The sequence below is a fragment of the Folsomia candida genome, unplaced genomic scaffold, assembly GCF_002217175.1.
Source record: "Folsomia candida strain VU population unplaced genomic scaffold, ASM221717v1 Fcan01_Sc013, whole genome shotgun sequence".
NCBI lineage: Eukaryota > Metazoa > Arthropoda > Collembola > Entomobryomorpha > Isotomidae > Folsomia > Folsomia candida.
In genome coordinates this window covers 2,674,445-2,701,463 of record NW_019091205.1, presented here as the reverse complement: position 1 = coordinate 2,701,463, position 27,019 = coordinate 2,674,445, and the positions used below count along the sequence as shown (strand labels likewise).

At 36.9% G+C, this 27,019-nt stretch overlaps 4 protein-coding genes across 5 annotated transcripts; all 4 read left to right on the top strand.

Annotated features, from left to right (window-relative positions):
• Positions 1 to 1,592: 1,592 nt before the first annotated feature.
• On the top strand, positions 1,593 to 5,436 carry LOC118437361. The gene is made up of 7 exons (XM_035856316.1): positions 1,593 to 1,835; positions 1,958 to 2,080; positions 2,178 to 2,227; positions 2,326 to 3,093; positions 3,631 to 4,087; positions 4,564 to 4,682; positions 4,754 to 5,436. The coding sequence occupies exons 2-7, from the start codon at positions 1,993 to 1,995 to the stop codon at positions 4,892 to 4,894; spliced, it is 1,623 nt and encodes a 540-aa protein (XP_035712209.1). The 5' UTR covers positions 1,593 to 1,835; positions 1,958 to 1,992; the 3' UTR covers positions 4,895 to 5,436.
• Positions 5,437 to 6,150: 714 nt separating this feature from the next.
• On the top strand, positions 6,151 to 10,663 carry LOC110855560. 2 transcript variants are annotated; one of them, XM_035856459.1, is made up of 8 exons: positions 6,151 to 6,288; positions 7,257 to 7,385; positions 7,479 to 7,540; positions 7,932 to 8,675; positions 9,294 to 9,747; positions 9,825 to 9,854; positions 10,190 to 10,308; positions 10,375 to 10,663. In XM_035856459.1, exons 2-8 carry the CDS (start codon positions 7,292 to 7,294, stop codon positions 10,483 to 10,485), a joined length of 1,614 nt encoding a protein of 537 aa, XP_035712352.1. In that variant the 5' UTR covers positions 6,151 to 6,288; positions 7,257 to 7,291; the 3' UTR covers positions 10,486 to 10,663. The 2 variants fall into 2 exon arrangements, with proteins under 2 accessions (XP_035712352.1, XP_021959659.2); XM_022103967.2 differs by lacking the exon at positions 9,825 to 9,854.
• Positions 10,664 to 12,720: 2,057 nt separating this feature from the next.
• Positions 12,721 to 13,381, top strand: LOC110855559 (RNA exonuclease 4). Its single transcript, XM_022103966.1, has 2 exons — positions 12,721 to 12,810; positions 12,887 to 13,381. Exons 1-2 carry the CDS (start codon positions 12,721 to 12,723, stop codon positions 13,379 to 13,381), a joined length of 585 nt encoding a protein of 194 aa, XP_021959658.1.
• Positions 13,382 to 20,482: 7,101 nt separating this feature from the next.
• Positions 20,483 to 25,664, top strand: LOC110855744. Its single transcript, XM_022104149.2, has 8 exons — positions 20,483 to 20,599; positions 20,674 to 20,736; positions 20,880 to 20,991; positions 21,078 to 21,142; positions 21,648 to 22,412; positions 23,891 to 24,344; positions 25,073 to 25,191; positions 25,265 to 25,664. The coding sequence occupies exons 3-8, from the start codon at positions 20,904 to 20,906 to the stop codon at positions 25,370 to 25,372; spliced, it is 1,599 nt and encodes a 532-aa protein (XP_021959841.2). The 5' UTR covers positions 20,483 to 20,599; positions 20,674 to 20,736; positions 20,880 to 20,903; the 3' UTR covers positions 25,373 to 25,664.
• Positions 25,665 to 27,019: the final 1,355 nt, after the last annotated feature.

Below are 27,019 nucleotides of genomic sequence, written 5' to 3'. Positions count from 1 at the left end.
CGAGTGTCACACACTTGTCAGGCATGCGCATGGATCATGGATTGTCCATGCCGCATTTCCAGTCCATCAGTCTAATTTGTAGCAAAACAATGGGCGTACTCACGACAACTTCTTATTTCGCATCGCAACTCATTTAGCAAACTTGCGAAGATCAAAATATTTCTGTCGTGAGGGGATTGGCAAAATATGAGTTCGCAAATCTCTCTAATCTCGCAAATCTATTGAAAAACACCTATTTTGGTATTTTTTCCATGGATTTCTTTAATTTCTCTTGCTGGCGACGGTGAGGATGAGTTTGCGAAGTAATTTTGTGAAATAAGAACATGCCCATTTGCTGGGTAAATTTGCGAAAAAAATCCCATGGTTTTCCAGCAAAATTTTTGCGAAATCTCGCATATCTCGCAAAACTTCGCAAGTTATGTTGCTATGCTCAATTTGCGAGATATGCGAGATATGCGAAGGTTGACGTGAGTACGCTCAATGTTATTATGAGCGTAGTCACGTCAACCTTCGCATATCTGGCATATCTCGCAAATTGACAAATTGGGTGAGCACAGGAACATAATTTGTGAAGTTCTTCGAGGTATGCGACATTTCGCAAAATTTTTGATGGTAAACTATGCCATTTTTTGGCAAATTTACCTAGAAATTCGATAGGTTCTTATTTAGCAAAATTATTTCGCAAGCTCATCCTCACCATTACGAGCAAGACAAATTACAGAAATCCATGGAAGGAAACAATACCAAAATACGTGTTTTCAGTACATTTGCGAAATCATATTTTGCCAATTCCCTCACGGCAGAAATATTTTCATCTTCACAAATTTGCTAAATGAGCTGTGATGCGAAATAAGAAGTTGTCGTGAGTACGCCCAATATGTAATGCATTTAACTGTGTAATATGTCCAATACTAATTATATTTTTAAGGTATGTACATATGTGTTACATGCAGGGCTGAGAACAAATACACTCAAAATAAAAATTTGTCGAATCAACACCGCCGGTATCAATATATGACTTTACCGCCATGGTTACAATGTTGAATCCGAGTTTTGATGATTTTGATACCGGTAGTTATAATGTTATAACCGGACGGAAAAAAATCATTACTACTCGGAATCACAATTGTAACCAAGGCGGTTAAGTCATATATTGACACCGTTTTGTTTTGAGTGTAGTTATCGATGGAAAATTTTGATTTCCAATCCCTCCAGCGCCAACCCTTAAGAAACCACGTATTCCTGAACCTTTTCCTTATCCTTGCTCAGAATTCTATTCTTAACTTTATAATCGTGCACAAATTCCGGCTTAAAAAAGTGACGGAACCCGCAAAGCATACGTTATACACAACTTTTCACCAATGAGAAAAATACGCTGACCTGCTACTCAGAATTCGAAGGGACACAAAATAATATGAACATTTATAGTATTTCAGGCTTCGATGAGTATATAGATAATTGTAGATGCGGGCAAGCCGAAAAAAACTGAGGCAGAAAGTACAAAATTCTTGAATGTCCCCTTAGAAAGGGACGCCAGCTTGTGTGACTCTCTTTTGACATAAATAAGTATTTCTTTAGCTGCCTAACCCTCATCATTTCAAGTCACAAGTTTCCATATCCCCAAAATTTTAGAAAACTTCCTCGCTGAAATAATAATTTAATCGTGTATGTCAATTACTACAACATCAAATAAGAGAGGATTAATAATAAAGAACATAAATATCTTAGTAATTAGTATTTTAAATATATTTTACGTTATAGCGTAAAATCAACTTAAATTAGAAGTACGCAGTCATTATCAACGATTCCAAAAGCTGAGCAAGTAAATTATTCAGGTAAATACATAACCTTACCTTTACCTACCTGATTAAGCAAGCTTTAAGTTTTATAGTTGATGTGCGTATTTTTTTTATTAAAAATGACGCGCTAATTTGATATTGCTTTTACATGGTTCTAGGAAGGAACGACATAAATACTCGCAATCGCGACAACATGCAGAATTTTAGTGACAAAAATTTACACAGCATGAAGTTGCAGCCAACTTATTCGCGACGAGGGGAGAGGAGATCTCCAAATTTTGGTAAATCTACATTTTTTCTCTTTAAAAAAATCAAGGCTTCTTAATTATTTATTTACGAGACAAATCAATTTCCCCGATTGACTCTGTTTAATTCCAGACGTGAAAACAGTATCTGTCTCCATGTCGAGAGTTGTTCGAAATCCGTTGGTGAGTTACACAGATACATAATTGCGCTCAGTTTTTCCAATTTCTACATACATAATTGTCCCACCCTCTAAATTGAACAATTTCTAATTTTCCACAAGATTCTCGACGCCATCTTCGCCAATCTTGACCTCCCCGATTTGAAGACGTGCCGTGTCGTTTGCGGTGAGTGGGCCGATGTCGGGGTCACTTTACTAGGAAAAGGAGCTCTTCTCAACGTCAACAAGCTTTTTCCCTACAAGTCGTCCAAGGTGCCCCCCGTCAACGACAAACTGATGCGACGTCTCCTCATCTCCGGCAAATTCGACGGGTTAATTTCTTACAGCAAGAAGAATAACTTTATTACAAGAGGGCTCACAGAACTCCCAAAAGTGTCAGAATTAACGCGGGAAATACAATTTGTCCCCGCCCAGAAAGAATTTGTGCCCGTCTTCCTCCAAGGAATAAGGGCGTTAGGGTCCACCAAAGTCGGACGGATTGACATTGTCAGCGCCTGGGATAGCGGTATGGACGACTACATAATTTTTGCCAAGTCGTATAAAAAACTCCCCCCGCAAGTTAACCTGACCTCCTTGAGGTTCAAAATTGTGTCAGACTATGGATTTGATGGGGCCGACGCGACGTCGGAATTTAAACCCCTAATCAAAATCTGGACCGATGCTGCCCCCAATTTGACCACGCTGGACGTCGCGGCGTCTCTCTATCCGGATTTGGAGGGGTGTGAAAGTCTTAAAGTGCTGAAATTTGAGTGCATCACGAGCGATTTGGGTAGTCGTGAACTCAATTTTGGTAGCTTGACAAGCATGCTGGGACAGGTGAAGGATTCCTTAATCGAGCTAGAATTAAATGTGTGGGACTCCATGCAGCAGGTAAGGTTTTTTAATGGAGGCATTTTACAAATATTTTTTGAGAGAGATTGGCCGTGAGATGCCGTCCATAAATTATGTAATTCCGATTTTCAAGATTTTCCCCGTCCCCTCTCTCGCAGTAAGTAATTTATGGGTGGCCCCTGACTTGGCACGATACTTTATATTGTTTATCTTAAGCTTGTCCTTGGCAAGCCGATATCCACGCAGAATTGAAATTTTACGAAAATTGAGAATTCTGAGAAACTACGGCACGTATCTATCAGCATTATTTGAGGGAATTTGAGACACACAGTGGCATAGTTTCTCAATTTCCTTAAAAGTTCAATCCTTCGTGGATTTATCGTTTTGACCATTTAAGTTGTCGCAAGGTGACCGACATTTATGACAAATATGTATCGCGCATATAGATATTTATTTATGAGAATTTGAACATGTCATATTTGTGTAAAATTTTAAATGTCAAACGAATTAGTCAATTTGTCAATGATAATATGACGGCACATCCGTGTTATTTACTAACTTTTTTGCATTCAACAGATCCAACCTGTTAAGGGGGGTCCTGTAATGTCGAAACTTACCACTCTCTCAATTCATGCGAAAAATGCGCACCAACCTCTCGAAATTATTGACTTTTTTGACGAAGACCATCTCCCAAAATTAAAAACCTTCCGAGTCCACAACATATGTCACGACTCGTCGTTTTTGCCATATTTAAACCTGTGGAGGCGACACAGGGGAGTTAAGTCTCTCGCATTGACCATGGATTCCATTGGTTTTGGGGCGGATTACTGGAGAAAAACGGTGGATTTATTTCCTTCCGTTAAAGAATTCAATTTGAACATGACGCCGGAAGACATTGCTTCCCTTCCCGACCTCAGCTGGATTACCGAACCGTTACAAACGTGGGAACTGGAACGGGTCAACGTTAGCGTGGTTGGGGTGAAAAATTCCTTCGTGATGACTGATGTCCTGCAGGCTATGTCCGTTTTGAGGGGTAAGTTAAGATTAAGTTAACATCAGGCAACCTTTTGACCTGAAATTTTACGCTTAATTGGTATGACAATTTATTCATCACTATGATTCAAATTCGAGATCAAGGAGGTCAATAATAGATTAAATTTGAATAATAAATATTATTCGGATGATGAAGTATCAAAGTTCATGTAAATATGACTTAGGTTGGGAAGGTTGATCGGAAAACATGTTAATTTTTAAATACATTTTTAATTACATTTTGCATTCTTTTGACCAACTGGGCTTGATAAAATTAAAAATTCTCAAGGTATGTACAAATGAAGTACAATGTACAAATGTTTGAAGAGGTCCATAGCAGAAACAGGAAATATTTGCATAAAATTCATGGTCATAAGTTTTATATACTTCCCAACCCCCCATCTTCCCCCCTCCTCCGGGGGGTACTAGAACCAGGCCTTACTCCAGTAATATAATAAACGGTCATACTTATTTCAGGAGCTAAAAGTATCCGATTCTGGAACACTGGCGTCCTGGAGAGTGAATTTTCTCCCGACATTCAAAATCTCATCTTGCACAGCAGAGGATTTAAAAGCGTAGAAATCTCTGGACGTGTGGTAACCCAAGCAGTAAAATACATTTCATGCATAAATTTGTCCAATAAATATTCCGTTTTCTAAAAATGCAGGAATCTGAAATTGTGGAAAGGATTCGACCCATCTTTGAGGCCAGTGGTGCCCCCATTAATTTTACGGGAGGGGTGATTCATAAATTGTCTCGAAATGTGTCGAATATGGGATTTGCCCGAGATCCTTCGCTCCGAAAATAGAAGATAAAAAATTAAGATACTTTCTCGGATAAGATATAAGAGATAAGACATTTTGTTCAGGTACATAAGATACAAGACACTTTACTAAAAATTAAGTACTCAAGATACAGTATACATACATATCTTAAAATACGTTTTATTAGACAAGATACTCCCTTTTTAGCGTAGTATTCATGCTCAATAAAAATGTTGAGGTGTGAAATTCATATTTAATAATCTAAACGTAAAAATCTAGTTAGTACAAAATTTAAATAATTTAAAATTTAATTCCTTGTACTTGGAAGTATAAAACCCGTATGAAAATTCTTAATTCTTAGCGAATTCAAAAACATATTTGTATAGGAGGATTTCTCTAATTTATTGAAAATCTAATTGTCGCGAACTTATAATTTCAAGATTTTTTATCGGTTTCTCAATTCTATTAAGATAAAGTCAAAAAAATTACAAATGGATTTTTAATATGTATGCACTTATCAAGCAAATTATTGTGAATAAACATTTTAAATTTTAAATTTTCGCTAAAATAAATAATTCGTTCGAAACGAACGGTTTCTGGATTTATATTAAATTACCATTTTAATGAAATTACCTCAATTTTACTACAATATGTACCCAATGTTAGTGTTTTTTCAAATAAATTATAAAATTGTAAATCATATTATTTTCGTTCTCGTTAGAACTTGTTTACGTGGAAAATCCGTCCTGAGTGCCAGGCTTAAATTAACGACACAATTAAATTGCATACATTCAGACATATCTGCACACACCATGACGGTCAACTTGTAACAACTGTATAAGACTCGCACATACCATTGTTTGTGCATTAAAATTAGACCTTTTTTTACCTGTGTTTCTTATGCAGAAAAGGGTCTAATCATAAAATACCAACCGTATGTACCCATATGACCCTTTTTTTCATCGATACTCAGAATTCTATTCTTAATCTTAATCTTAAGTCCAAATTCCTGCCTATATATGTATAAAAAAGGCAAAGCGTCCGTGGAAGTTTGGGTAGAGAGGGACAATGACATTTGATGTCCCCATCGTCTACCCATGTTATGGAAACCTCTTCCCCACTATCCCACATCGTTTATGTCCCTTCTTCCATGGCCACTGCATAAGTTAATTTTTTTATCAATAAGAAAAATTGCATGAACCACAGGATGCTTGGATACCCCTTTTCAAAAAGGGTCACTAATTTGTCCAGTCCTCCAGTCCTCCTGTCATAGAAAGGTATTTCATTTGTTGCCTAACCCTCGTCGTGTAAAGACACTCGTTTTCAAATCTCGGAAATAAAGAAAAATCCTAAGTTGAATTTTATATTTTTCTTCAAATTTCACTCGTGTTTTAGTTAGTTCGGCCATCAACAGAGGATCAATCATTGATAATTAAAGGTAAGTCGGATGTGGGGTTTTACGATCCATAAGATTTTGAGAATTATTGATAACTTTGTTACAAAATGAACGATTTTTGGGTCTGAATCATAAACTTAAAGTTTATGTAAATGGTTCGTCCTAAAAATAATTGAGTTATCTATATTTAATTAAAAAATTAACTTCAGTTGACCGTGGAAATTTTAAATTTCGATTCCTAGCCAATAATTTTTTAAGGCTGAGAATTTGAAGCGAACCATAAACCCAAGTAGTTACCATACGTCTGATATGAATGTGATTAGGTATTTAGGTCGGAGACACGTATTTAGGTCGGAGCATATTTTCTCATATTAGTCATATTTTCTGGTTTTGGGGCATATAAATATATTCACGATCATATTTCGGGTCTTTCCTTTATTTCGTGACTTTTGGCCAAATTCTAATGTTTATATACCACATTTCCAGAAAATGACAAAAAGTTCAGTTGTACAGTTTTGATTCCTTGCGAGAAATTTCCAAAAATTTCCATTCACTTTCGTCTGAGGTGATGTAATTTATTGCCAATAAACTAAATCATCGCAGCACTCGTCTTATTGATAAAAATAGAGTATCAAACTAGGCCAAAAATAAATAAAAAATACGGTTGGTCATATTTTAGGAATTTTTCGGTAATTCTTCATTCATATTTTCAGATTTTATTGATCATTCATAACCGACGTCTGGTAATTACTATGTATTTTTATGCAAACTTATATTTATACATTTTTTATGATTTAGCTCACAGCGTAAAATAGACGAAAGTTCAGAGCACAGTGATCTTCTTCAAAGTTGCGACAGCTTAATTTAGGCGAATAAATATTCAATGATTAAATATTTAGGTTAATTAAATTTTAATTTGCCTAATTAATTAACAACTATTTTACGGTTTTACGATTTTATGCGTATTTTTTGCTGATATAATGTTTATTGCTCACTATTGTCAATTCTAGGTAAAGACGACTCACTTACCTACTCAACAATAAATATGCTGAACGAGGCGGATTTTAGGCATAAAAATCGACACAGTATGAATTTACGGTCAACTTCTTCACGAGAAGAGAGGAGTTCTCAAAATTTTGGTAAATCCTGCATTCCAAACTTTTGTCTTAAAAACTACACTTTTCTTTGTTTCGAGTGATTCTCAATTTTTATATTTACTTTATTAATTGCAGACTCGAAAGAAGCACGTGTGAACGCTAACAACAGCATGTCCAAAGTTTTCAGGAATCCTTTGGTAAGTTCCCCTTTTCGATAGTACTGATTTTTTAATAGATAAAATTTCTCTCGGATACGATGTTGATTTCATAATTAATTACACATAATAGAAAGAAACCAATTAAAATTTTAACAACTTTTTATCATCAAGTTTTCAACAAAATACCTAAGAAATATTTACTCTTTCGTTTGACAAATTTTGATATCGGGGTACTATTTATACCACACGTACATATGTATTTATATATATATTTCGTCGCATAGACAAAATAAAATATTAAACAAACAAACATGCTTATTTAATCTACAAGAGGTCGACTAACAATTGCCCTGATTTTTTTCAAATTTCTAATAAATTCCTAATTGATTGACCACTCCGTTTAATCGAACAATTATAAATTTATCTCCAGATTCTCGACACCATCTTCGCCAAGCTTGACCTCCCCGATCTGATGACGTCTCGTCTCGTCTGCCGTGAGTGGAACGACGTCGCCTCCACCTTACTAGGAAAACGGGCTTATCTCCACGCCAACAAGCTTAAGTCGTCTAAGGTGACCCCCGTCTCCGACAAACTGACGCGACACCTCCTCATCTCTGACAGATGTGACCAATCCAAGAAGAAGATGACCAACGTTATTACAAAAGCGTTCACTCAAGTGTCCGAATTAACCCGCAAAATTAAATTTGCCGCCACTCGGAAGGAATTCATCCCCACCTTCCTCGAAAGAATGAGGACTTTGGGGTCCACTAAAGTCCAACGCGTTGACATTATCAGCGCTTGGGGACGCGATAAGGTGTACAAATTTCCAGCCGAGGCTTATCAAAAACTCCCCCCGAAACCCAGCCTCACCTCGCTCAGGTTAAGGCTTCTTCCAAGCTTTATGTGCACCAGAACCCCCAGTAACGAGGAATTTCAACCCCTTGTTCAAATCTTGCTCGATTCAGCCCCCAATTTGACCACGCTGGGCGTCGAGGCGTCCCTCTATCCGGATTTGGAGGGGTGTAAAAACCTTAAAGTTCTCAAATTTGAGTATATAGCGCACCTTTTGGATTATCGTCGTAAGCTCAGTTTGACCAAGCTGACGGACATGCTGGGACAGGTGAAGGATTCCTTAATCGAGGTGGAATTGGGGATATGGACTTCCACGGGGAACGTAAGGTTTTAATTTTACTAGAGGCGTACATACTCACGTTCACTTTTTAGCGTAAACAAAGTAAAATTTCTAAAAATTTTTTATTGAAAACTAGTTTTCCTAAATTGCACAGGCTACGTGTTTATTGTTGATTTCCGAGAGTACCCGGTACTTTCAACTTTATTTATCTCGATTAAATTTTCCGTTGAGTACGATATTGAATTCATAACTACATCTGGTAGCAACCAATTGAATTTCCATGATTTTCCGTAAACAGCCAATATTTATTTCAACTAGTTTCGTAGAGTGTTGAGTTTTTTTGGGCGAAAATCACGAAAATTCCACTCTTTAACATTGGTCGGTATAGGGAAAATTCCAGAATTTGCGGAGAAAAATATCAGAAAAAGTCAACTTTTTACCATAGAGTTTCCACAAAATATCAAATGCGAGTGTTTCACTCGCATTTTGAGAAAATTTGTGACATCTGCAACAGATTTTTTTCGATACGTGATATGACGTATTTGGTCTCATGTTTTGAAATACGTCATATGACGTATTTAAGTGAAAAGAGGTTAATCCGTACTAAATGTTTTTAAAGTGTTATAATGTCTAATGTTTAATGTTATAAATATTCTACAGACGGAACCTGTTACCGGAGGTCCCGTCATGTCGAAACTTACCACGCTCGCAATCCACCCCACAGATGGGAACCAAATTCTTAATTTTTTTGATGAAGACCACTTCCCCCAATTAAAAACCCTCCGCGTCCACGACATACATCAAGATTCGTGTAGTTCATCCTTCTTAAAATTATGGAGGAGACACAGGGGAGTTCAATCTATCGCGTTGAGCTTGAATTCATTTGCATGCTGGGAAGATGAGGAATTCAGGGGAAAAATTGTGGATTTATTTCCCTCCGTTAAGGAAATCAATTTGGCCTTGAAGGACATAGATTTTAATGATATTCCGGCCCTCAGCGAGATCATTGAACCTTTCAAAACGTGGGATTTGGAACGGGTCAGTGTGCACGTGGATGGGGTGAGCAAAATCTCGGTTCTGATGGACGTCCTTAAAGCGATGTCCGGTTTGAAAGGTAAAATCAACCCATACAGAATTATTCAGCTACAAATGTACTTAATGTGATCGTTTTGTCCGTCCATCCGTAAGCAGAAGATCACCTAATCAAACACCGTTTTCGAGGTTTTATTATTATTATATTATTATTATTATTTTATTATTTTTATTATTTAATTTGTAGTTCTCGGTCGAGTTAGAAAATGGGGTAAATTAGACACCCCATAGCGCGAGGGATCATCAAAAATTAAATTTAACCTGAATTTTCATATGGGGTGTCATTTTAAAGGAAATTTCACCATGAATTCAATATTTTTTACCTTATAATCGTGAGGACGAGGTCATTTGAGAATAATGATAAAGGAATTTGCGATCGCTCTGACGCTACATACTTATTTATATTCGTTTGGAGGATTTATTTAATTGACTACAATATTAATGAAAGGTCGTAATTATTTCAGGAGTTAAAAGTGCCCGGTTCTCGGACGTCGACATCAAAGAGGACCAATTTTCTCCCCACATTCAGGATCTCATCTTGCAAAGTAGAGGATTTAAAAGCGTAGAAATCGCAGGGTTTATGGTCAGTAAAATAACTTTCAAGTATAAATGTGGACAGTACATATTTTACAGATTTCTTATAATTCAGGAACCGGAAATCGTGGAACGGATTCGATCCATTTTTGAAGCGAGTGGTGCACCCATTCATTTTTCGGGAGGCGTGGTTCACAAGGAAATCAGCGGAGTATATTCTTCTTAGATAAAAGTCAACTGGGGTTTCAATACTACAACTTTTACTTGTAATTCTTCTACTTAAACGCTCTCATCACCACATTGTGTAACACACAGACAACACGTTCCTAAAATTTACAACTTTGCATATTTATATATATTATTACTTAAAAAAATAATAAAGTTTGGAAAATTGCTTAACTCGATTGCTAGTTCCAAAACCAATAAATATTTAACCGAAAAAGTATCTTAAAATATATTTCAACTCGTAATGTGTGTGTAGCTTTGCTACGTCGCTACAACTTTGGGTACGATGTAATCATGCAAAAACCGTTGGCCATTTTTTACGGATCTACATATGCACCTGGATTAATTTAAGTATTTATTACCTACTAGATAGAATAAATTGATAAAAAATTAGTTTTTATTTTGATTTTAGAAAGATTTCCTCACACTGTGTTACCTGAAGTCTCAACTTCTCACAACTTTGTCCTGCCAGCTACAATTCGAAGACTCAATACATGTTCTCGCTGCCTCGTGCTTTAGCAATTGCAACTTGGGTGTTAAATATTTTTATCTTGGGTGTTAAATAATTTTTTTAAAAATCGTTAATCGCAAAATTAACCCGGATTATTAATCCATAATCCGAAAATTTCCAGAATTTATGGATTAATCCGGACATGAATTAATCCCATGAAAATAATTTAATCACAATCCACTTTATTTTCGTTAATCCTTAATTCACCATCAAAAACCAATAATCACCCGGCTCTGCTAGGATCTGGGATGTAAATGATTAAATATCGCGTCTTACCGTGTTTTGTGTATAGGAATGATTATAATCATTATAATCATTACGGGTGATGTGAGAAAGGCTACATTTTTCAACCATAGCAACGAGGCAAAATTTGACAAATTCCTGAACGAAAACAGCCAACCCTTCACCCTTAGGGACTATTCATACATAAACTCTGTTTCGCAATGGATTGTCGCAGAATTTCTGGAGATACAATCACCTCGCCATTACTTAAAATTGGACCTTGGCTGAAATTCAATATGAACATGCAATCAATGAAACAAGTTTAGACTAAAAATTTCGTACCATTCAATTTGTATTTTTCGGAGGAGTTTCGCACAGGAAAATTTATTCATGAAGTTATTCGTATTCGGATTTGCGGACGTAAGCCACGGCTCATCTCTGCTAATTTGTAGCAACACAATGTAAATCTAATAATAATACAGTTAACTTTGTAACAACAAGCCCATTACAAATCATGTATTTTGAAGGTACCAACGCACCTATTTATGTGTTACATACATGCAGCGGTGAGAATACCAATAATCGCTGATGAAAAATTTTTCATTGCTCATTGTTCATAGCATACCCTTAGGGAGACCACGTGCTTATTTACGAACCTTTTCCTGATCCTAACTCAGAATTCTATTTGAAACTTTATACTTGAATCCAAATTCTGGCATAACAATATGTAAAATGTGAACTTCACATTGTGAACAGTGTTTCGCTTGGCAATAACCGGATTGGCCAGACCGCCGGTCAAAAGCGGCCAAAAGTGGCTTTTGACCACTTATCAAAATAGGTGGCAAATGGTCAAAAGTGGCCAAAAGTGGCCAAAAGTGGTCAAAATGCAAAAAATGGGGCATTCTGCGACAAATGCATGCCGCAAAGTGTACTCACAACACGGTGGTCGGTCCAACAGCTTGGACTACTGACACAACATAAATAGTCAATTTAAATACTTCAACAACAATTCCTTCCTCCACCATCAAACACTTATCGATAAGGTAAATTTATGCCCCCAAAATTTTGCATGATATAAAGGGTGAGGATTAACAATTACTTCTCTTTTTTTATAGTTTTTTAGTCAAACTGGGAAAAATGTCATACCCAAACGAGGCATTTAACTGGATGAGGGGAACGGACGAAAAATCTCGAATGGACTTCGTACGTGAAATTTTAGCTTGCTGTTCGCCAGGCGAGCTAAAGATCGTTCAGAAACTGGTCAACACAGCACAGAAGCGAAGCAGGCCCATTCCTCGTCTTGGTCAAAAAATACGGCGGAAGCTCCTTGCGTCATCATCTGTGTCATCATCGTGTGTTCCTGTGTCAGCGTCGTCTGTTCCTGTGTCACCATCGTCTGCTCCCATTGTTCCTGTCGCATCGTCTTCACTGTTATCATCGCCGAGAAAAGTGTTTTGGTGGGAAGTGTATGCAGAAAGTAACATTATTGCTTTTGACACAGAGATGGTTACACTTATTCAACCAATTGGAAACCAAAAGAATTCGCCTGGAACAGTGGCTCTAGTAGATTACGAGGGTGGAATTATACTATCGGTAACTCATTCATATAGAATTTGGCTTTTTCTATTCGCGACTTTTAGATTAATATATATCTTTTCCACTCCACCAGGAAAAAATTCAACATGCTCCAGGGAGTTTCTTGACGGATTATGCTCATGTTGCTATCACTGGATTTAAAAAATTTGACCTAGAAAACGGGAACAATTTCAACGAAATAAGGGATCAAGTAGTGTCTCATTTCGAAGGATCATTAATTATCACACAGGCCGGGCATGGTGACTTCAAAGCATTTGGGTTAATAACTGGAGACTATGACACCTTTGATATTCAACACAAGTTTCTTCAAAAAAATGGAGAAGATAATCACGGATACCCCGTCATGCAACCAATTAGCTTACGCAGATTAGTTCTCCACTACTTTCACACCGATATTCAAGACGGAGTGCACAGTGGCGAGAAGGATGCCATCTATACGATGAAATTATTTAGAATTTATCAAAACCTGGCTAAAGAGGAATGTATGATAAACAGGTCCGACAACTTTCCAATTAACAAATTTGATGACATTAAAAAACTCCCAAAATCTAAGAAAAATAAATATTGAATGTTCTAAAAAGTATTGTTTGTTGTTTCATTACAAGTTTATTATGATTCGGTAAATAAATTGTTCATAAAATCGTAACAAACCCATTGATCTGACACGGGAACACCTTAGGTGACACAGGAGCAGCATAAAACTTGACAAATAAACAATATCAAATCGAAACCTGTCCAGAATCAAATTTCCTCTTTCCCCTGAGCCGTTCGGAGTTATTTTTCTTATTTTCTTGTTCATGCATTAGTTTATAGAAACCATTAATACAACATAACTTAGTCGCCTTCTCCACGCTTAGCCTGTTCCGATGTTTTGTCATGATGTTTCCCAGTGTAGAAAAGCATCTTTCAATTCCGCTTGAACCAGCCGGGAGTGTAAATAAAGTTTCAATTATTTTAAGTAAATCAACTGGAACTGCTGATGTCGCGGACTGCTTCCACCAATCCAATGGAGTCATCGAAGCCTGTACTTCCGGGTCCAAGTATGAGTCAAAAAAGTAATCCGGTTTCCTTTTCTTTAGTTCTCCACTGATGCAAATGTAAAAATTGTTTTTCGATGAGATCCAATTTATTCCAAGATTTTTATCAGAATCCCTTAATTCTGCACCTACATATTACAAATTATAAAAATAAAATGCTTGAGATATAGATACGAATTACATAATTGAAACAAGCACATCGATACAACTGACACAGGAACAATTATACAACTGACACAAGAACAGCAGAAGAAATACTTTCGGATACCTTTGTACTTTGGATGTAACAGATATGCTGCAATTGAAACCGGCAGCATGCCTAACTTTCTCTGCTTCTGGTAGTAAAGATCGTCAGAAATGACATCAGGAAGTTCGTTATCAAGTTTGATCCAATAATGAACTGCATCCGCAATAGTGGCCGAATTTTGCTGGCACTGAAAACAATCGTAATAACTGAGTTAAATATACTTTTCCTGTGTCAGTCTGTTAGTGTTCCTGTGTAAGTTTATTTGCCTTACCCCATCCAAGGCTCTACAAATTGGTTCCAAAATTTTCACGGACGATTCCACGCAGTCGTAAACATAGGTATCCTTTAAGATATTTAGTACTTTATCTAATTTCTCTCCTGTCTTCTTATCCAAAGAGTTTTTCTTTATTTCTCGGGCAACATTTAGGTAGTCTGCGTGATTATTTTTGTAATTGATAAAACTATCAATCTGGGAATTCCAACGTGTGCATCCTGGTAAGACTGGCATATTAGCTTTACGATTCTTCAATGACGCCATTGTAAAATGATGGCTTTTCATGAAAGACTGGACAGCATTGATTTGCGCCTTTAGGTCACTTGGCGTAAAGTGGTTGCCTAATAAATTAAATAAATGCGCATTGCATCCAATCGTCTCGATTTCGGGATAGTTTTGTCTGATTAATTTGTGTAGCGCCGACATTGTGCTGCAGTTATCCGTAACGACCCCTACCACGTTGCAATTGAATTGAGTTTTAGCGTCTTCGATTGCTTTCTGAATCTGTTGGTAGCAATATTCAGCTCCTGCTTTCTCATTTGAAGGACTACTTGTCGAGAGTAGATGAATGTTTCCTCCAGATTTCAAACAATGAGCAATAACAGCTTCATTTTGATTAGACGACCAGCCATCCTGCAGCAGCACTCCACTTGTACTTTTCGAGTTCTTTCTCCATAATTTCCCAGACCTCTTTGTAAACAGCATCCAATACGGTGCTACCTATTCTGTCATGACTAGGAACCGTGTATGCAGGATTTAGCAGATTGACAAAATTTTTAAATTCTTTGTTTTCCAAAATGTTAAATGAAATATTTCCAGAGAACAAGAATTTCCCTAGTGCCTTGTCCAGCTCATCTTTGGCCTTTCCTCCGATAATCTTGACAAAATTCTTAATCCCAGTTTGAATTTTATTAGTTCCATCCAGACCGCTAATTTTCTGGTGTAGAAATTCTTCCTGGAGTTGTTTTTCAATGACTGATATGGAACCGACAGCTGACACAGGAACAGTATTTGCTGCTGACACGGGAACGGCTGGACAGGAACTTGAGCGACTGGCAACAATCGAATTTTTGCAGGTCATCACATGACTTTTCATTCTCCTTGCTCTTGCACTCACAGCAACTTTACATATCTTGCATTTATTGGAGATAACTTTATGGCCATTGTATTTTGTATCAAAATTACTCCAAATAAGATCTCCCGCTCGCCCAAGCAATTTACCAACTTTCGTACGAGATGAATTGTCACTGCTGACTGCAATAAGATAAAAAAGGTATTGTTCCTGTGTCATGAAAGTGTTCCAGTGTCAATTACCAACAGCGACTGCACTGATTCCATTGTCATGTGATTGTAAATCTGTCCTATTATGATCTAGTTCTTCCTCCGAGTTTAGCGATAATTGCGAGTCCAAATCCATGTCATCATCATCTATGAATTCTGGCGTTCCATATCGTTGAATTATGTCATCATCAGACATATTTGAATCTGCATACTCCTACCGTTTGTTTTCTATTTGAACGTTAAATTCAGCAGAATTTTCTCCTCGTCCTACGTCATCTACTCGGGGGCTTGAACATGAGTCCCCGTCTCCTAATTCTTCCTCGACATCTAAACAATCAAATTTAGTTGTATAATTTGCTATATTTGTCTTGAGGAATGATAAGTTAATGATTTTACTAAGGACATTGATGATTTCATCAGGATCTAGCAGAACAAGTTGACGATTATTTATTACTGGCATCGCTGTATGATTGGATCTAAAATTTAAAAATTGCTCATTAGCTCTAGAAATAAGTAATAAATAACACATTGCATTATTAATAATTCAAACAGGAAAAATTGATAATTGACACAGGAACAATTAATAATTGACAAATGAGCCATTAAAATATTCAAGTATCGAGCAAATGATTAAATGACATGAGCAAATGACATTACTTACTATATTTGTGCACGTTGAATTAATTAGATTCGTAATTATAAGACTATTTCAATTACTTTGTCAGAACTACGATTATTCTTTGGGCAAAGAATTAATAATAACGGCCGAGAGCCTGTTTAAACCCACCGCGCAAGTCATGAGCCAATAAAATACTTTTGACCACTTTTGGCCACTTTCTACCATTTTGGCCACTTTCGGCCACTTTTGACCACTTTTGACCACTGGCCAACAAAAAACGATTTTAGCCGGCAAAAGCGAAACACTGATTGTGAAGGAACGTGCAAAGCAAACGTCATAACTTTTTAACAATGGGAAAGATACCGTTACTTTAACCTAATCGTAATTTTAATGGATAATATGAATATTTAGTAATTAAGCCTCAGATGAGAATAAAGATTCGTACAAGCAGTAAAACCGAGGCAAAAAGCACACAATTCTTGAATGTACCCTTTCGAAAAGGACGCCGGCTTGTGCAAGTCTCTTTTTGCATAAATATTTCTGTCCTTGCCTAACTCTCGTCATGTGAAGTCCAACGTTTCTGTATTTCCAAAGTTTTAGAAAACTGGGAAGTTATGATAGTAGTGGTTTAATCGCATTCTAATTACTACGTAAGGTAATTATCATATGTAGTAATGCAAATACATATTTAATTCGTATTTTATATCTTAGAATCAGCAAAAATTGAAAGCACCCAGTCATTATCAACAAGTTCAAAAGTTTAGCAAGTATTGCTCAGGTAAATAAATAAATATTTACCTAATTTAGCAAGCTTTTAAGTATTTATCGTTTGATTTACGTATTTTTATGAAGAATGACGTGCTAATTTGATACTGTTTTAATTCTAGGTACGGACGACGTACTAACAATCGCGACAACATGCAGAATAATTTTCGTGACAAGAATTCACACAACATGAAATTGCAGCCAACTTCTTCGCGACGAGCTCCAAATTTTGGTAAATCTACATTTTTCTCTTAAAAATTAAAGGCTTTCTTATTATTCATGAGATAAATCAATTTTCCATTGACTCTGTTTAATTTCAGACTCGAAAAAAGTATCTGTCTCCATCTCGAAAGTTGTTCAAAATCCGTTGGTGAGTTATACATATAATATTTAATATTTACAGATTTTATTAATATTTAATATTTACATAGATAGTTGCTCTCAGTTTATCAAATTTCTAAATGTCCCACAATCTTAATTGATTAAGTCCTCATTTTCCGCCAGATTCTCGACGCCATCTTCTCTAAGCTCACCCTCCCCGATCTGAAGAAGTCTCGTCTCGTTTGCCATGACTGGAACGACGTGGCCTCCACCGTATTAGGAAGACGGGCCTATCTCCACGTCAACAAGCTATTTCCTCACGATGCCCCCAAATTAGGTGAGGCGTCCCCCGCCAACGACCAACTGATGCGACGCCTCCTCATCTCTGGCCTATTCTATATTCGGTCCAACAAGGAAAACACTGACATTATTGCAAAAGCTCTCTCAAGTGACTTAATTAACTCGCGAAATTAAATTTTGCGCCTCCAGAAAGGAATTTGTCGGTCGTTTCCTCGACAAAATAAGGTCGTTTGGGTCCACAAAAATCCAACAGATTGACCTCACCAGCCACTGGCAACGGAATACGGAGTATACACTTCCGGTCCAGGCGTGTCAAAAACTTCCGCCGCAACCCAACTTGAAATCACTCAGGTTCCAAATTCATTCAGAGTTTAGACATGATCAAAATACCGGATGTCACGAATTTCAACCCCTTGTCCAAATCTGGCTCGATGCTGCCCCCAATTTGACCACGCTGGACGTCGTGGCGTCCCTATATCCAGATTTGGAGGGGTGTAAAAGTCTCAAAGTTCTGAAATTTGAGTTTGTAACGAGCTACGAGAATTTTCCTAACTTCGATGTGACCAAGGTGACCAAGATGCTGGGACAGGTGAAGGATTTTGAAAGGTAAGATTCAAGTCATAATAAGTTCATCCAAATGTACACTCTTAGAAATGGGGTTACGATTATAACCGAAAAGTAAACGTATGGGACTCTACCGCCCTGGTTATGAATTTGTCACCAACTGGTTATAAATTTATTTGCTCTTGTGACAATTTAATAGCAAGTCGGTGAAACTTCATAATTAGTCGGTGACAATTGTAACCACTCGATGACAAACTTATAACCACGGCGGTAGAGTCTCATACGTTTACTTTTCGGTTATAGTCGTAACCCCATTTCTAAGAGTGTAAGTATCTGTTAATAGTAGAGGCATGCACGATTTTTGTCTCAAGTTCAAATACTAAAGAACAAGTAGATATTTCGAAATTATTTTTATACCATTTACTCACAATATATTGAACTAAATAAATACATGGTGGCAAATGAATTTAGATAAAATTGTTAAAGTTGATAATATTTTGACATTAAATAACCAACCCGTCAAATATTTCTAGTTGTAACAATTTTATCTCAATTTCTTTGAAAATTTTCCACAATATACATATGTACGTAGTAATAATATTGTAAGTAAATGGTGCAAAAATAATTTCGAAATATCTACATATGTACCTGTCCATGAGAAAATTGAACTTAAGAAAAAAAAATCTTTGCTATAAGTTTGTTGCATACTGTATGTATGGATGTAGTTATTATGAATTGAGTTAATGGTAATGAGAGTATTTCATCGTATACATTATAAATATTCTTCTATCATAAGCCAGCGGTTCTCTGGAACTCGAGTATAATGCATAATGCAGTAGTAACCTCCAAATATACTCGTTGTTCCTAAGCTCTATGGGTAAAAAAATATGTCGAATCGTACACGATTTTCAAGAAACTTGACCCCTTGATATTTATTTTTTAAAATATTTTGGAATACGGAGAAGTAGTCAATATCCTCAACATTAATGCATGAACCGTTGTAATAATATTTACAGGAGTTAAAGGTGTTATCTTCCAATACATGGATGTTACGAAGGATACATTTTTTCCCCACATTCAAGACCTCATCGTGCACAGTAGAAGATTTAAAAGCGTAGAAATTTCGGGGACTGCGGTAAGCCAAATAAAATTATTTTGCGTATTTACTTCATGGCTTCGGGTTCTATGTCACGCTGGCTAGAATTTTGCCCTACCCCGGCCATGTGAGCCAGCGTGACATAATTTATGAATCTTCCCTTGCCGCAATCACGGAGAAGCTAATAAGTAATTTGCAGGAAACCTATGAATAGCGAATTAAACAAAATTATGCAATTCATCCGTTCAAGTTAGAAACACTCGTGAAAATCGGAACGCGAAATTCTTACCCGTTCACGTTCACGACATATTAATCATGAGGATTATTAATCATATTAATCAACATATTAATCATCATATTAACGAACGGGCAGACCGAAAGACGTATTAATAGTAAAACCATAAACGAGTTTCACCCTTCAATATTTTTAATTGAGCAATTAAAATATGTACATTCTATCCTCTTAATATGCATATCACCTCATTTGCATAAATCTCACTGCATATACCCACATTTCAATTTCGATGTTGACGAAACTGTCTCCCGAAAAAGCGTCAAAATATATATGCAAATTAGGTGACCGGCCAGTGGAATTAAATTAGCTATTTGTGCGTTTCGCCACATTTTCATAACTTTCGCCATGCCCATTTTCTGCTATACGAGATTTCCATGTTGATTAAACTCTGTCTCTCTCGCGAATGTGTCAAAATATGCAAATTAGGTGCGTATCACAAGTAATGCCGATCGATGTATGTACGTATCTGTAAATATCTATATATAAATTATACGAACTTGTTACAACTTTTGAAAGTCACTAAGACATAATATGTGAACCTTTTCTTGATCGATAGTCAGAATTCTATTCACATTTTTAGACCTGACCAAATTCCGGCATAAAAATAAGTAAAATGTGACACAGCGTGCAAAGCACACGTTATCCTTCTTTACAGGTAGTCTCACCTGATAACCGTAATTTTCTAGGGTAAAGAATATAATAGGAATACACAATTAATTGGTGTAGAAAAGAAAGGTGTGAACGAGAAGAAAAACTGAGGCATACATAATTAACACACCGCTTGCATGCCCCATTAGAAAGGGAGGCTGACTTGTCCAGTACAGACTTCCTTGCGTAAAGTTGTATGCACATTTTTCTGTCATTGCTTAACCCTCCTCGTGTAAAGACGTGTTTTTTCATGTATCCCTAAAAGAACTGAAAAAAGTTACTAATTTTCTTCACTACTTCGCATTTGTACCACGATTAATTAAATAACTACAAATTTAGGTTTGTGTGTGTACATACATATATTTACAAAATACAAGAAATATTTAATGTGCATTTTAAATTTTACATTACAGAATAAAATCGACACAAATTAAAAGTACGCAGTCATCTTTGCAAGTGGTACAATTTTACTTCAGGTAAATATGTAACTGGCTACTTAAAAATTAATGTTTCAAGTTTTTACCGTTCCATCATGTACATAAATAAATATGCATTTTTCTTAAGAATCAAGTGCTATATAATTTCATATTTTGTATTGATCTATATTGCAAATTTTTAGTGAGCACTCAGAATTTTCGGCAACATGCAGGGTTTTAGTGACACAAATGAAGTGAACAACAGGAAGGTTCGGGGAACCTATTCGGGAGAAGAGGGCAGCTTTCCAAATTTTAGTAAGTCTTAATTTTTTTCGTAAAAACTAAGATTTTCCTTTTTTCTAGAGAGTTTAATTTTCTAAATTCACTCCGTTTAATTGCAGACTCGGAAAAAACATATACCTCCCTCGCTGACGACGCCATGTCGAAAATTTTCAGGAATCCCTTGGTCAGTAAATTTCTCTCGTATGATAGATTTTTTAATTAAACTTTTCCTCGTCTTGGGTAATAATTTTATAATTACACCTGCTAACAATCCATTAAAATTATCACGATTTCTTGAAAAAAAACGAATATTTATTTCAGCCAGTTCTCATTTTTTAGTCTTTGATTTGAAACAACTTTGACTGGATATACAGTATTTATGTATCCAGGGAAATTCTAAACTTTAAACAGAAAAATATTTTTAAAAAATCAAAACCATTTATCAAGTTTTCCAAAGAAATGCTCTTATTTTTAAGAAATTTTGGTATCATCCCAATTTATAAATTTAAGTATGCAAAAAATATGCATATTTCATCCACTTCATGCGGGAAGTACTTAAACTACTACTACACAAATAAATGTGTGTATTTCGTTCGTAAAAGATTAACCTCTCACAAAAATTAATTTATTCAAATTACGAATATGTAAATAATCGTTTGGCTCACCCAACAATTTTTCCTTTCCACCAGATTCTCGACGTCATTTTCGCAAAACTCGACCTCCCCGATCTGAAAACGTGTCGTCTCGTCTGCCACGACTGGAACGACGTTGGCGTCAATTTCCTAGCAAAACGTGCCTTTCTCCACGCGAACAAGCTTTTTCCCTCCAAGTTTGACGAGGTGCCCCCCGTCTCCGACAAACTGATGCGACACCTCCTCATCTCCGACAGTTTCGATCAATCCATCCAGTCTGACGAGGAGAAGACCGAAGTCATTACAAAAGCGGTCACGAAAGTATCCGAGTCAACCCGAGAGATAAGATTTGTCCCCGCCCAGAAGGAATTTATCCCCCCTTTCCTCGAAAGAATGAGGACGTTGGGATCCACTAGAGTTCAACGGATTGACATCCTTAGCGCCTGGGAACGGGATACTGACGACTCTATAATTCCCCCTGAGACGTATCAAAAACTCCCGCCGCAAGTTAACCTTACCTCGCTCGGGTTAAGATTTCTTCCAAGCTTTCTATATCCCAGAACCACCAGTTGCGATGAATTTCAACCCCTTGTCCAAATTTGGCTCGATGCTGCCCCCAACCTGACCACGCTGGCCATCTCGGCGTCCCTCTATCCGAATTTGGAGGGGTGTAAGAGTCTCAAAGTGCTGAAACTTGAATGCATGGCGCACTTTGTGCATTACCCTGGTAACCTCAATTTGACCAAGCTGACGGACATGCTGGAACAAGTGAAGGATTCCTTAATCGAGCTGGATTTGCATATATCGTCTTCCACGGAGGAGGTAAGGTTTTAATTTTTCTAGAGGCATACTCCCATTAATTTTTAGCGTAAACAACGCTCTTTCCCGTCCAAAACTATTCTTACCACGGCAGGTGAGAAAAAGTGGAAAACACCGGGAGGAGAACGGTTTTTCCGTCTAAAATGGGAAAATATGTGTATTTATTAGCTCACCCTGCGTAGCCCGGGAGCTATTGAATTCCTCTTGTCTGCCTGTCTGTCCGTCTGTGTGTTCACGAGTTTTTTGCATCAATTGATGCTAATTAATAATCCCCATGTCCATTATTGGATAACTTAGTCCCACCATTGGCATCAAACAATCCGAACGGAAATGGTGCGAATCAATTGGGAAAGTTGATCGAGAAAGTACTCCAACATTGGAATAAGTAGCACCGTTAGTATCAAACAACCGGTTATCAAAAATGATGCTAAATAATTGGGAGAATCGATGCAACATGCACCAAAAGTTTAGAATAACTGGATGAAAGGTGGTGTCAAAAATTTAACACCACGAGTTAAAGCCCCGGGGGAAAAACCAAAATTATTTCAAAATTAGATATTTATTTTGGCTCCTTATTCTGCACCCTTGGTGCAAAATTATATCATTTTTATATGCCTGCTCTTTCTGGTTATCCTGTAGCATTGGTGCAAAATTATATCATTTTTATATGCCTGCTCTTTCTGGTTATCCTGTACCATTGGTGCAAAATTATATGACAATACTATATCTATTTGTTCGATTATCCTGCATCAATGGTGCAAAATTGTATAACTTTTATACTTTTATATTTTGCGCGATTATTCGGCACCTTTGGTAAAGTTATAGCAAATCATTACATATGCATATCTTACTCGCTTATTCTGCACCATTGGTGCAGAATTGTATTGTAAGTATGGCTTGCGGGTTACTCCGCACCTTTGGTGCGTAAGTTATAACCAAGTCAATATGACAGGGTGAGCTACTTCTAACTTTACTACGGTTTATTTAGGTATGGGGAAGGCTAACTTCTTAAATTATCAATATTTTTGGAATTGAACTTCATATTCGTCGTCTCCACGAATTTCTGAAAATTTTGATAAAATTTTCACGTTTAAAATTTAAAATCACGTTTAAAATTTTCACATTTGCACTTTTGACCAATTTTAATTGTCTTTCCAATTTTTTCATATCTTAATTTTGGAGATTGTTTGAATTTAATCGAATTACTAACTTCTTTTCTCAGAATTTGATGGAGAATACGAATATGAAATCAAATTTTGAAAATCTTAAGTTTTAAAGAGGTTGTTTCTAATTTCCCCAAAACAGAGTTTTTTTCCATTTCTTCCATTTTTCCCAGTTTCCACCAACCTTTAGATGGGTGGGAAAAGTGCCTTTTTCCCACTGCCGTGGTCAATTTGGTTTTTACTAATCGAAACCCTGATTCTTGATTTCCAAGAGGACCCGCTACCCGTACTAAACGTTTTTTTTTAAATATTCCACAGATGGAACCTGTTACCGGAGGTCCCATCATGTCGAAACTTACCACGCTCTCGATCCATGCCACAGATGGGAACGAAATCCTTGATTTTTTTGATGAAGACCATTTTCCCCAATTAAAAACCCTCCATGTCCAAGACATACATGAAGATTCGTCTATTTCGTCCTTCTTAGATTTATGGAGGAGACACAGGGGAGTTCAATCTCTCACGTTGACCATGAACTTATTTGAAGACTTTGAAGATGAGGAATTCGAGGAGGAAATTGTTGATTTATTTCCTGCCGTTAAGGAATTCAATTTGGTCTTGACGGACATAGATTTTGATGGCATTCCCACCCTCAGCGAGATTACAGAACCTTTCAAAACGTGGGATTTGGAACGGGTCAGCGTTCACGTGGATGGGGTGAGCAAAACCTCCGAGCTGATGGACGTACTTAAGGCCATGTCCGGTTTGAAAGGTAGATTTTTTAAGTTAAAATCAACCAATACAAAATTATTAAGTACATGTGTGATCGTTTTGTCCGTCCGTCTGTCCATCCGTAAGAAGAATATCTCTAGAACGACTCCACCTATGTAGACGTTTTCGATATTGTATTTCTAATTTGTAATTAGAAAATGGGGTGAATTACACCCCATAGCGAGGGGGTGGTCCAAAATTTAATACAACCTTAATTTTCATATTGGGTTCCATTTTAAAGGAAATTTCACCACGAACTTAATACTTTTAACCGTATTACCGTGAGGACGAGGTCATGTTAAGAAAAAATGTTAAAGGGATCGCTTTGACGCTACATACTTATTTATATATCGTTTGGAGGGTTTACTTATTTGATCATAATACTAAATTAAGATTATGATTAAATTAAAGTAATTAATTAATTGCATGACCGGTATAATTTTAATACCAAGGGGTAACAACTTTAATACAGAGAAATCAATACCTGCGTAACAGGTTACGCCGTAACTACAGACAGGTTCATCGGGTATACCCGATTTCTAACAGTGCACAGTAAAAGGTAGTTAAATGAAAGTAGTTAAAAAGAAGTTGGAAACCAAAAGTTGTAAAGTAGTTAGTAGCTAGATTTTAGGATGTAGTTAGAAATGTAGTTAAAATTTTAACTACTTTTACGATTAGTTAAACAATACGGATATTAATTATATTAATGAAAAGTCGTAATTTTTTCAGGAGCCAAAAGTGCCCAGTTCTGGGCCGTCTACATCAAGGAGGACCAATTTTCTGTCCACATTCAAGATCTCATCATGTTCAGTAAAGGATTTAAGAAAGTAGAAATCTTTGGGGGTGTGGTAAGCCGCACAGTAAAATATGTACTTTTCATGCACAAATCCATCCAATTTATAAAGCTTTCCAATAATGTAGGTGCCAGAAATTATGGAACGAATGCGAGCCGTCTTTGAAGCTAGTGGTGCACCCATTGATTTTACGGGAGGTGTGGCTAACGAATTTGAAGACGAAGAGAGAAAATAGTTGTGATTTGTATAATGCTTTAATTGGATTTTGACTTGGTATGGGAACATTCATAAACTATGTATGTTATGCAAAAATCGCGAATATCGTGGATCCTCCCTTAACATGTGTCACATAGGAACAATATCAGAACCTCCATCTATCTCCCCTTTCTCGCGTGACATAATTTATAAACGGTGCCGAGTCAATGAACGTCTACAGTAGATTTCAATTTCTTGAATGCATATTTAGTCTCAATTCACTTTGTAGTACATGTGAAATTTGGTAATATTTAATAAAAATTTCTGAAATACTTGTTTCCTCTTCCTCCAAAGATTCATATGTATGTAACGATTCTGCAAATCGCATGTTATGTATTCCTGTCATGAAATAAATTAGTTGGTTCAGCAAAATAAACCACGCTGGACGTCTCGGTGGCCTTCTATCTGAATTTGGAGGGGTGTAAAAGTCTCAAAGTGCTGAAATTTGAATGCACAGCGCACTTTTTGGATCAGCGTCATGTTGGGACAAGTGAAGGATTCCTTAATCGAGCTGGAATTGTATAATATGTGGTTTTCCACGGAGGAGGTATGGTTTTAATTTTACTAGAGGCATACACACGTTAATTTTTAGCGCAAAATTTCTCAAAATTTGGTTGAAAAATGGTTTCCCAAAATTGCACAAGCTACTTGCTTATTGTTAACTAGCGTATAAGCCCGTCTCCCGCCGGGCAACAGTATATTTAATTTTCAAAATTCCACCAATTAAATTTTTGAAAATATTAACTGCAACTCTTTGTCGCCTGTGGAAGTGAAAGGAATTTGAGACGAACGTTAAAGTGAAAAAAATCAAGATTCCCCTCGTCTGCGGTCGTGTACTACTCACTACCTAGCTTTTGGTTATTATGGAATAAATGATCGCAGCATATTTTCGCGCGAAAATCACGTGCCCACTTGATTACATTGGGCGGGATGAAATTCAATTTAAATCTGCGATCAGTTATTCCTTACTAAACTATTCAATTCTGGTGATTGCAGCGGGAAAGTCACGTGCCCATGTTAAGTAACTGGGCATGTGGCTTTCCCGCTGCAATTACCAGAATTGAAACAGAGTTTACTCAATATTAGCGATTGGGCTGGGCTGAAGCCTTGCATGACTCGTGATACGATCCTTCAATATACAACCCGAATATCTAGGAGTCCTAATTCCAATATCCCAGTATCCTTAGATCCTAAAAGAGTTGAACCACGGAAGTACCCCAGTATTTTAAGATCGGATAATATATTCGAATACCGGGACATGGGACGGGATATCGAGTTGGGAGGCTTACCCAACCTAGTTAACCACAATGCCCAGATAACAACCACCCCCATATCCCAATATCTCGGTATCTTGATACCCTTGATATGATACTGGGATATTGGTCGAGATATCAAGATATTGGGATATCGAGGTATGGGGGCTTACCAAATCCAGTTAACCACCACCGCCATATCTCAATATCCCGCATATCCCAATATCCCTACCGATATCCCAATATCCCGATATCCCAATATCCCTACCGATATCCCAGTATCCCTGCCGATATCCCAATATCCCGGCTGATATTCCGATATCCTAATACAGCGATATCCCAACCGATATCACGATATCCGAATATCCCTACCG

Coding starts and splice junctions, on each gene's coding strand:
- LOC118437361 (XM_035856316.1), top strand. CDS start 1,993: ATGCAGAATTTTAGTGACAAAAATTTACACAGCATGAAGTTGCAGCCA. Junction 2,228..2,325: donor GAGTTGTTCGAAATCCGTTG/GTGAGTTACACA, acceptor ATTTTCCACAAG/ATTCTCGACGCCATCTTCGC. Junction 4,088..4,563: donor GGCTATGTCCGTTTTGAGGG/GTAAGTTAAGAT, acceptor TACTTATTTCAG/GAGCTAAAAGTATCCGATTC.
- LOC110855560 (XM_035856459.1), top strand. CDS start 7,292: ATGCTGAACGAGGCGGATTTTAGGCATAAAAATCGACACAGTATGAAT. Junction 7,541..7,931: donor AAGTTTTCAGGAATCCTTTG/GTAAGTTCCCCT, acceptor ATTTATCTCCAG/ATTCTCGACACCATCTTCGC. Junction 10,309..10,374: donor TAGAAATCGCAGGGTTTATG/GTCAGTAAAATA, acceptor CTTATAATTCAG/GAACCGGAAATCGTGGAACG.
- LOC110855559 (XM_022103966.1), top strand. CDS start 12,721: ATGGTTACACTTATTCAACCAATTGGAAACCAAAAGAATTCGCCTGGA. Junction 12,811..12,886: donor AGGGTGGAATTATACTATCG/GTAACTCATTCA, acceptor CCACTCCACCAG/GAAAAAATTCAACATGCTCC.
- LOC110855744 (XM_022104149.2), top strand. CDS start 20,904: ATGCAGGGTTTTAGTGACACAAATGAAGTGAACAACAGGAAGGTTCGG. Junction 21,143..21,647: donor AAATTTTCAGGAATCCCTTG/GTCAGTAAATTT, acceptor CCTTTCCACCAG/ATTCTCGACGTCATTTTCGC. Junction 22,413..23,890: donor TATCGTCTTCCACGGAGGAG/GTAAGGTTTTAA, acceptor AATATTCCACAG/ATGGAACCTGTTACCGGAGG.